The sequence below is a fragment of the Clarias gariepinus genome, chromosome 20 (assembly GCF_024256425.1).
Source record: "Clarias gariepinus isolate MV-2021 ecotype Netherlands chromosome 20, CGAR_prim_01v2, whole genome shotgun sequence".
In the NCBI taxonomy this organism is placed as follows: domain Eukaryota; kingdom Metazoa; phylum Chordata; class Actinopteri; order Siluriformes; family Clariidae; genus Clarias; species Clarias gariepinus.
This window is the reverse complement of record NC_071119.1, coordinates 3,664,302-3,674,698: the sequence shown is the minus strand read 5'-3', so window position 1 is coordinate 3,674,698 and position 10,397 is coordinate 3,664,302. Positions and strand designations below refer to the sequence as shown.

Here is a 10,397-nt window from a genome sequence, read left to right as displayed (position 1 = left end):
ATCAGGGTTCAAGTTGTTTTACCATGGCGTGGAGAGGAAAAGAAATGGAGTTGGAGTTTTCCTAAAAAAGGAGTTTGTAAGGAATGTTCAGGAGGTGAAAAGAGTATCAGAAAGAGCTGTGGTGTTGTATGAGGAAGTCTGGAGAAGTATGTTAGAGTGGTGCAGGACATGTATGAGAGCTGTAAGACAGTGGTAAGATGTGCTGTAGATGTGAAAAAAGGTGGAGGTGGGTCTGCATCAAGGATCGTTTTTTTTTTATTTAAACAGAAAATAGGTGTACAAACTTATAATGCATACATACATAGCTGATATTTTATAAACTACTTATTTAATAAAAAAAAAACTATAGTAAAAATAATAGGATAAACATGAAACTTACGTTTGTTGTGTGCGTTACCTAAACATTTGCAACTTCACCAGTCTTTTGTTTATCAATATGTCATGGGTCAGAGTGTTGTCCAGTGAAATAAATGACACAGTACACTATACTGAAAATGGCAGAATTATTTAGTAGCTCTTATTTAGCTATCAGCTTTTAAACTAAGCTTGAGGTCGCGTTGTGCATGTATTAACCAATAAACAAAATAATAAAGAAAGTAGCAGCAATAAAATATAACTATTATTTAAAGCGTTAAGATGGCAGGTGGCAATTATAAAAGTTAATCTGAAATGTTAAGAAAACTATGATTAAGTCTTTGGTTAAGGAGCGTAGTGTGTGTGTGTGTGTGTGTGTGTGTGTAAGAGAGAGAATTTACTAAAGAGCACAGTTCTCTCCACATCACGTCACTTGGCAATGCCCGTCAGTACATAGTCTTTCCCTTCCATTTTTCAACCTACGCGTCAGAGTGTTCACAGTTTACCCGAGATTCAATCAACCAATCGTATGATGATGTCAGCAGCTACTTAACAATAAATTTTTTTGCCAACTGTTCAACAACGTCAATTAATCGTTGCACCTCTAAATAGCACATAGGTAATGCCTGGAGTTTGTTTCTGATCAAAAAGTTCCTTTATTTCCAGAAATAATGCAAATTGTCGTGCATGTGCACACGAACATGTAAACCAAATGACAGAACGAGTTCAATAAACAGGAATTGAAGCCTTGATGCCTAATGTTGTTGAAAGAAAATAATTAACAGTTCGGACCAATCAGGATCAAGGAATTATCTACACTGATCTACACCTTTTCTCGATAAAACTCCTTGTTTGACAAAAATATCACTTGATTTATCAACTATCATCTGTTGGCTCCTCAATATATCCATGTATAATTGTATCTGTTCATGTGTGATGTTAACGTAACCAGTTTACTTTCCTTGAGATAAAAAGTGCTGTACAATGCTTAACATTCATCCTTACTTCAGGAAGAGCCCTTACATTTTACAGGGCTATCGTGAGGGCTAATGCTAGAACAGTCCAATAATACACCACCAGTCCACCTCTAGCAACCATGCACACACACACAAACACACTCTCACACATACTTATTTATATTTTGGGGCAATTAATCCTCCTGTGTGTGTAATTTGCATGTTCTCTCTGTGCTTGGAGGGTTTCCCCTGGGTACTCCGGTTTCCTCCCACAGTACATATGCAGGGTAGGTAAATTGGCGTTTCCAAATTGTGTGTGTGTGAGTGATTGTGTTGAGGGTGTGCCTCATGCCCGAGTGCCCTGTGATAGGCTCCAGGTCTCCAGCGACCCTATACGGAATAAGCACTAAAGAGTGAGAGAGAGTAATGTCAGGGTTACATTCTAAACTTCTTGCTCTCAACTCTTTTGCTGCTTTGTAAATGGAATAACAATGAATAAAAATAACAATTACAGTTACAGTTATCTATAATTCCAAAAGAAGAATAATGTCCATGAGCTAAAGCAGGTGCAGCTGGGGCATAAAGAACATGAAACTGTTTGAAAAGGACCCTCTACACAGGAGTTCAGGGTGACTTGCTTTAAGGACCCCAAAGCTGTGAATGCAGAGAGTGACTTCATGTTAACTCCACCTTAATCAGAGATCTGTTGACAAATATAGACATGAAAATTAATCTCTGAGTTTAAAGAAAGAAGATTAAGAAACAACAAAACACATACAATTATAACCTACATGATTAAAATACATTCGCTACTTCTTTTTAAATACTTTTTACTTTTTTTCATATGAACAATGGATAAATGTCAATTAAGTAGAAATGTGCTCTTACCAAAACTTTCCTTTGGAACCTGGTAATTAGGCACAGCACAATCATGCACTTCTGACATAAACCCTGGTGCTGATTAAAAAAAAAAATAAATAAATAAAATTTAAAATCTGATTAATTAATGATAATAAGGACATGCTTGTAGAACCGTATTTAAAAGCAACTTTTATAACTCACTCTCGTCGAGTTGCCTGCGTAGGCATTTTCTCTGGGGCTCGTTCTCAGTTTTACTTCTCTGCATGTCCTTAAAAAGAAAACAACAGTTTAGGAACACTTCTGAACAACTGAAGTGTTCTTTTAGCTTTGAGGTTTAGGTCAGGTGAGCTCACCTCCTGTTTCACTTCCAGGTTAGTCACGCGATTTTGGAGCTGATTCACCAGATTCATCAAGTTGTTTATAAGAACATTAGGGATGGTTACCTGCTTGATAAAAACAAAGTGTTTAATTTCCATAAAGCCTAGTGGACTATAGATAAAAATTCCATAAATTTTCCATGAAAATCCATTAATTTCCTTCAACAGATTTAGATTTCTGTTTAATAAACCCAAAGAAACAACAAAGAGACAATATAATATTATTCATGTGATATATGGGCACATTTAAGGCCAGTTTAGCTGCAAGCACGTAGGGCTGTAGTTTTAAGTGTTAGTTTTAGTTTCTGTGCCATTAGGGATTAAAAAAAAAACTCCACAGATGTGATAATCATTCAGTCCATTCAGGTCGTCAGCTGACTTTTTTTTTATTGCCACATAATGTTGCTAAGCCTAGACCTGGGCAACTGAAGCAACTTTTCTCTTGTCCTTTGTAAAAACCCACCTCAGCTGAAGTTTTAGCTTTGCCCAGTGTGTTGACCCCTCCATGCTTCAGATCTTTTGCTGGCTCCATCAGGACATGATTCCGCAGCACTTTTACAGTGTAGTGCGTCCTCACATGAGCTTCACAGTAAGACATACTGCAGGTCAGACATGTTTTCACTGCTCTGATCTTACTCTTAGAGCAGAAATCACAGGCCACGTCTCCAGGTCCAGCATAGCATTTTGCAGAAAGAGCAGGGCTGAACCTGGTCGACTGATGCGTCTGCACCACGTTAGCCAGAGTCACGTTCAGGCTGAGTGCAGGGCGAGTTGTAAACCTCTTCCTACACTGAGGACAGGAGAAATTTCCTATCTGGGCTGGTCTGGTCCAATAATATTGGATGCAGCTTTTGCAGAAACTGTGTCCACATGGGATGGACACGGGCTTCTTGAGGAGATCTTTACACTCTGTACACCTCAAGTGTTCCTTCATCATTTGACGGGTGTAGGGATCTCTATGTTCAGTACAAAACAGACAAAAAATATATTAAACATAGTTTCTTCTTGTTTAGGAACACCTGCTAAGCATTTCCATTGTGTTTAGCAGTTAAAAGGTGATGTAACAGCTGATATCAATGTCATTTATAAAAACATGAACATTCCATATTCATGAGATGATGAGATATCTGCTATATTTTTTAATCAAATCACACAAATGCGGTTAGCATGTAGAGCAACTTCCCAAAAAGCATAAAGATTTGGAGCAGAAAAATGTTTTTAAAAGGGAGTGGGGTGTCTGTTGTGACACATAGGATGTGAGCATAATTTTAAAATTATCATTAAAGACTTGGGCACCTGCTCTGAACACAGGACCTTATGACCACAAACAGGTGATGTAACTAATGCTGACTTTCTCCTTACAATAAATGTTTCTTTGACACGCACCACCTACCTAATCATCGTTGTTTAGACTGTGTACAGCCGTTCATGGAAACAGTGTTCCCTGATGCTTTAAGCAAGATAACGTGTGTGTTTATTAACTTGCACATTTTTAAAATTATAATCACTGGTAATATTAAATTATAGACACATGTAACTAAATTTATCAGGTGGATCCATGGACTGAAAAGATGTAATTGTTAGAGTTGATAAATATTTAGTTTGGTAAAATAAGTGTAATCTAAAGGCCTTTCATATAAGCCACTTCTGATTCCAAATGATCGACTAGAAGTTATTATTTGTTGTTTTTACAACTTGGATGGGCGATAAGACTTTTGACAAGGTGTGTGTGTGTGTGTATAAAAAATATATATTCACTTAATTATAAAGTAATAATGCAATAATACATTAGTAAATAAAGGTATTCATTTAGCACATTGAAATACAAAATAAAAACTCTACAACTGGACATCTCCAGGATTCACTTCACAAATAACTTTTTAATATCCATAAGGTTTGTGAGGCTTAAAACAAAAGCACTTACCTTGCGACATCTTTCTCTTGACTGAAGTTAGGTGGAAAATTCATCGACTGGTCACTTTTCATCGAGCAGTATGATGCAGCTGGGGAACCGTTGCTCTTGTCCTGGCATTCCCTAGTGTTCAGATACAACCACAAGATTATCATCATCATCATCAACTTTACTATTAATATTCAGAAGGGGTAATCATTGCTGTTGTAGAATATTGTAATCATTATGTATTCAGGACTCTTGGGTAAAGGAGCAGCTCTGAGGGACTCATGGACGTAGAGTATTACGGTGAATTGGTACAGTATGTTTAGATGCTGTCTTCCCCACGCTCATTGATCACTCAGGTTTGTTGACGGTAAAGTGTTTAGTCGCTTTACATCTCAGGGAGCTCTCATGTCAAATTCAAATTTTATTTGTCACGTACACAGTCATACACAGTACGATATGCAGTGAAATGCTTTTTTGACTACCAGTGACCCTAAAATAAATGCTTAAACATAAGAAATAAATATGAATAAAGGAAATACGATAGAAAATAAAGTTAACTGGTAAAATATACTGTACAAGTAAAAATAAAGATATATTGCAGTAAATAAAGATATATTGCAGTACAAAGAAATATTGTAGAAAAATGAAATTAACTAGTAAAATATACTGTGCTAAGTAAAATAAAATAAAAATATACTGTACAAAAAAGAACAAAATAGATATGATATAGAAATATAAAAGAAAATAGAAATTTGTCCAAATAAGAAATGTAAAAATGGCTGAGGTGTGCGAATATGCATAAAGTGACTTCTTAAAGTGTCTTATTATTAAAGTGATTTGTGCAGTGGTCCATAAATGAAAATATAAATATATAGTGCAAAAAGTGTGCATGAATGTGTCCATAGTGGCCATAAATGCCCAGTCAGTGTTGGTTGTAAAAGAGATGATATTAGTCCTGTATTGTGTTGTGGTTGAGAGACCTTATGGCCTGCGGGAAAAAGCTCCTCCTCAATCTCCCTGTATTGGTCTTCAGGGAGCGGAATCGCTTCCCAGACCGCAACGGAGAGAACAGTCCATTGTTGGGATGGCTGAGGTCCTTCACCATCTTCCTGGTCTTAGTCCAGCACCGTTTGCTGTAGATCGAGTGCAGGTCAGGGAGCTCGGTCGGATGATTCGTTCAGCTGAACGCACCACCCTCTGTAGAGCTCATCTGTCCTGCATGGTGCTGTTCCCGAACCAGGTTGTGATGTTTCCCGTCAGGGTGCTCTCTATGGTGCAGGAGTAGAAATTCCTGAGCACCTTGGAGGGCAGTCTAAAGTCTCTCAAGCGTCTGAGGTGGTAGAGACCAAAGGCTGCCGGGCCTTTTTCACCACGGTGTTGATGTGACAGGACCATGACAGGTCCTGCGTGATGTGAACACAGAGGTATCGAAAGCTGTCCACTCTCTCCACTGGGCTGCTGTTGATGACTGGGGTCTGGTAGTTCCTCTCCTGCTTTGTACAAAAGTCCACAATCAGCTTCTTTGTCTTGCTGACGTTCAGGAGGAGATTGTTCCTCTGGCTCTTAGTTATGATATTATGAGTCCCTGCTTGCACGCTGCACTAATTATACAGGGGTTGGACAATGAAACTAATACACTGGCCAATTTAGTGTTGAAGGTTACATGGCTAAATTTGACCAGTCTGGTGGCCAATCTTCATTGATTGCTCTTAATGGTGGAATGTGCAGAGTGTGAAGGTATACAGGGTAATGTCATCATACCACAGAGAAGAACGAACCTCATCCAACAGGAGTAACTGTGGACGAAAGAGGAAGCTTTCTGAAAGGATGTCTGGGTGCTAATCCGTGATGCATCCAAGAAACCTAAAACCACAGTTGCCCAACTCACTGCAGAATTAAATGTGCACCTAAACTCTCCGGTTACCACCAAAACTGTTCGTCAGGAGCTCTGCATGGTCAATGTACATGGCCAGGCTACTATAGCCAAACCTTGGGTCACTCTTCGGTTTCAATGGTGCCAGCAGCAAAAATCTTGGGCTGTGGAAACATGTATTGTTCTCTGATGTGTCCACCTTTACTGTCTTTCCCACATCCAGGAAAGTTACGGTGTGAAGAAGCACCAAAGAAGTGTACCACCCAGACTGTTGCATGCCCAGAGTGAAGCATGGGGGTGGATGAGTAATGGTTTGGGCTGCAATATCATGGCATTTCCTAGGCCCAATATTTGTGCTAGATGTGTGCATCACTGCCAAGGACTACCGAACCATTCTGGAGGACCATGTGCACCCAATGGTTCAAAAATTGTATCCTGAAGGCGGTGACGTATATCAGGATGATATCGTACCAATACACACAGCAAGACTGGTGACAGAGTGGTTTGAAAAAACAAAAGTGAAGTTACAGTAAACATCTCCCATGGCCTGCACAGTCACCAGATCTAAATATTATTGAGCTACTTTGGTATGTTTTGGAGGAGCGAGTCAGGAACCGTTTTCCTCCACCAGCATCATGTAGTGACCTGGCCAGTATTCTGCAAGAAGAATGGCTCAAAATCCCTCTGGCCACTGTGCAGGACTTGTATCTGTCATTCCCAAGATGAATTGATGCTGCATTTGGCCACAAAAGGAGGCCCTGTACATTTACCTTATACATTGTGTGACTGTGACCATACCTAACTGTTACCTCTCCTACTCTTCTGCTCCCTTATTTTCTCTCTCTTTCCCACCCTCGCTCTTTAACTCCCCATGTCTCTCTATTGAGGTACACATATCACGCACTGAGCTGCCAGGGATCCCGACCCCCTCTACCCTCTGGACCTGTCTGACCATTTCTATCGCCCGCTTTTGGCTGGAGATCTCTGTCAGCTGTTCTCTGAGGACTTGTGACTGCAGGTGCTTGATAGTTCAGGACTGGAGTTTCCTACAGTCTACCTGATCCTCCAATAATTAACTGGACTCCATATTAACTTATAAACATACAGTATATACGGTTTAGTTATACTGAACTTCCAGCCTCCTAACACACAGTATGACTGCAGATCAATCCCTGTTATCCAGTATCATCCAATTGAGGATGGGTTCCCTGCTAAGTCTGGATCCTCTTAAGGTTTTTTTCCTATTGTCATCTCAGGGAGTTTTCCCTTAGCACCGTCGCCCTCGGCTTGTACATTAGGGACAATCTAATCATTTTGATTCAAACACATTCACATTTCATACACATTTCCATAACTGTCTATAGATTGTGTAATGCTGCTTTGTGACATAGACAACTGTTAAGAGCGCTGTACAAGTAAAAACATAAACACAACCTAAAAATAAGTTTCTTTAATACTGTAGCTGAACTATTTTTAAAATTCTGATTTATTGTCTTTAGTAGCAGAGTATCTGGACTTACACTTCGATCTCTTTGCCTGTCCTGCATGTAACTGGATGTAACTTATCTGTTCCTTCATCCTTTAAAGTAGTAGCTGATGAGCCCCGGTCCGACTTCAGGCTGCTTCTAGAAAATAAAAATAAAATTCTTACTGAATGGCTTTTCTTTTGATTGTGGCAAAAAATACAAGCTTTATTTTGTTATAATAATCAATCCCCCCAGCTATTCTGTTCATTAATTATCATCAGGAATTAGATTTCACCATTAAATTTAAATACATGCTTCGATTAAATTTGGCAGAAAATGCATGTGTTAAGGGTCAAACTGAAGTATGTGGTGTGCTGTAATAGAAAAATAATTAGCTAAAAGTGGAATGAAGAATGTACCAGAGTTACTGTTAACAGATGTCAGGGTTAACCCCTAGAGGGTGCGTTGCACCCAAAGACTTTTTAATTTTTGGACTTCTGTTTCCCAGAATGCACCTCGGGCACCTCACACCTGAACCGAGATTGCTAGTTAGTTTGGCTTTAAGCAGCCAAGTTTTTGAGTTAGTTGGGAATTGAACCCGGGCCTTCCGCATGGCAGGTGACAAACCCACCACTGAGCCACCAATGTATTATTTTAAATAATAGTTATCAATAACAAAAAATTAAGATGTACCCAAAACTGTTACGTGCTGTGGGTTGGAGAGCGCAGAAACAAAAGAGGAGTTTGGAAGAGTGCTCATGACACCCACAGAAAGACCTTCTCGTTTGGAGATAACGTGGGGTTATTAATTCGAAACTGAAAACAAAAAAAAGTAACAGAGCTCTGCTGTCTCCACGAGACCTGACGGAGGCAACTACATGTCTAGATGGCCACAGCTCTGCCTACTCAGAACTCCGTGGGGTAGCAACCTGTGGATCTGCCTGTTTTAAACAGTGCATAGTTTTTTTATGTGTCATTTGCTATCATTTACTAGCAACACCACCAGTTAGGGTCTGTAAATTACTGTAAATAGTAACTGTAATAGTAAATTACTATTAAGTTAGGTTGTCCTAATACTGTATGTACACCCTTGTATAGATTATTCAACTCTGTTCAATAAGCATTAAGATTATATTCTAGACAAACTAACACTAATGCATACAAAAGTACAAAAACTTATAAAGAACTTACATAATAGAATTACCTAACATAGCCTTTAAAATACAAATTAAATGATGACAGTTAACTTAAGCAATGAGCCACCCGGCCTAAAACACTCCATTATGGTAACTTATGTCTTTTTATTATGGTGACTTTATTTATCATTGTTAGATTATATACAAGTAACATATACAAGCATATGTTATTCTATTAACTAAATCGAGTTTATATTGTTATTATAAGTAGTGTGTGGGTGTGTAATACGTGTTAATTTATTAAGCTGTTATATCATTTATTTTCCACTCACCCTCGCAGCAACACAGTGGAACAAAATGGCAAACACTGAGCTATCACTTTCACTTCCGCATGCGCTCCGTCGGTTAACCCCAAATGACGTAATGCGCCCCTACACAAGTGCGCTCTTTGGGGTGTGAAACAATGACTTTTACACCCTACCTCGTGCACTATGAAGCACAAAGTAAAATAAAAATGAATGCGCCCTTTATACTTAACGTCCTTTAATTCTCCATTTTATACATGACCTGAATTTACCACAAGTGGACTCCAAGGAAGCTGCAGAAACATGCAGAAAAAAGGATGATCAGGGGAAACAGGATGATCAGGGGAAACAGGATGCGCCTGAGCTCAATTTTGAGCTTCATGGCAAACGCTGTAAATACTTATGTACATGTGCTTTCTCAATTTTTTTTTATTTTTAATAAATTTGCAAAAATCTCAAGTAAACTTTTTTCATGTTGTCATTATGGGGTGTTGTGTGTAGAATTCTGAGGGGAAAATGAATTGAATCCATTTTAGAATAAGGCTGTGACATAACAAAATGTGTAAAAAGTGACTGTGAATACTTTCCGGACACTTACTTGTAGTTTTAACATACAGTAATCAGCAAAATACATACCATTGTCTTGTGTCTTACAAACTGCCAGACAATTTCTTAAGAAGTGCGGTGGCGTTACAGAACCTCTTAGGTGTGAAGAACACCTTTGATAACATAGATGTTGCAGCAATGCCAGGAAGCGGAGCCTTTGCAGCATTTCCTCTCACCAGCATCTATGAGCATCTTCCTATGACGCCTTCGTTTTCGTCGAGCTGCAACTTGCCTTGCTTTGATGTCAAGAACAGTTTTAGCCTCACACCATTCCAGGTGATTACCTTCTGAATCTGGTGAGAGAATGCTATGAGTGTGCCACGCTCCCATCTAAGCTAAATGTACATCCTTGTATTAAATGTACTGTAGATGGAAGTAATGACAAAATTAACAAAGTGATATTTTACGGAAAACGGTCATAATTAAACATGTTCGAAAGATTTACGGCATGTTAAAGTCCGATGCACAATAGAAATGTGTTAATCTAAAATGCCTGTGGTTTGATAATTCCTGTAAATTATTTAATAAAGTCCGATGAAAAATGTACCATATAATTTTTATTC

The 10,397-nt window shown here is 38.8% G+C and overlaps 1 protein-coding gene across 2 annotated transcripts; it reads right to left on the bottom strand.

Moving 5' to 3' along the window:
* Positions 1–224: 224 nt before the first annotated feature.
* LOC128508776 (E3 ubiquitin/ISG15 ligase TRIM25-like) lies at positions 225–8,334 on the bottom strand. 2 transcript variants are annotated; one of them, XM_053480254.1, is made up of 7 exons: positions 7,842–8,334; positions 4,473–4,583; positions 3,012–3,504; positions 2,525–2,617; positions 2,373–2,439; positions 2,199–2,267; positions 225–2,013 (listed from the first exon to the last, which is right to left on the bottom strand). In XM_053480254.1, exons 2-7 carry the CDS (start codon positions 4,532–4,534, stop codon positions 2,006–2,008), a joined length of 792 nt encoding a protein of 263 aa, XP_053336229.1. In that variant the 5' UTR covers positions 4,535–4,583; positions 7,842–8,334; the 3' UTR covers positions 225–2,005. The 2 variants fall into 2 exon arrangements, with proteins under 2 accessions (XP_053336229.1, XP_053336231.1); XM_053480256.1 differs by having other exon boundaries at positions 226–2,013; positions 2,525–2,614; positions 7,842–8,325.
* Between the last annotated feature and the right edge of the window lie 2,063 nt (positions 8,335–10,397).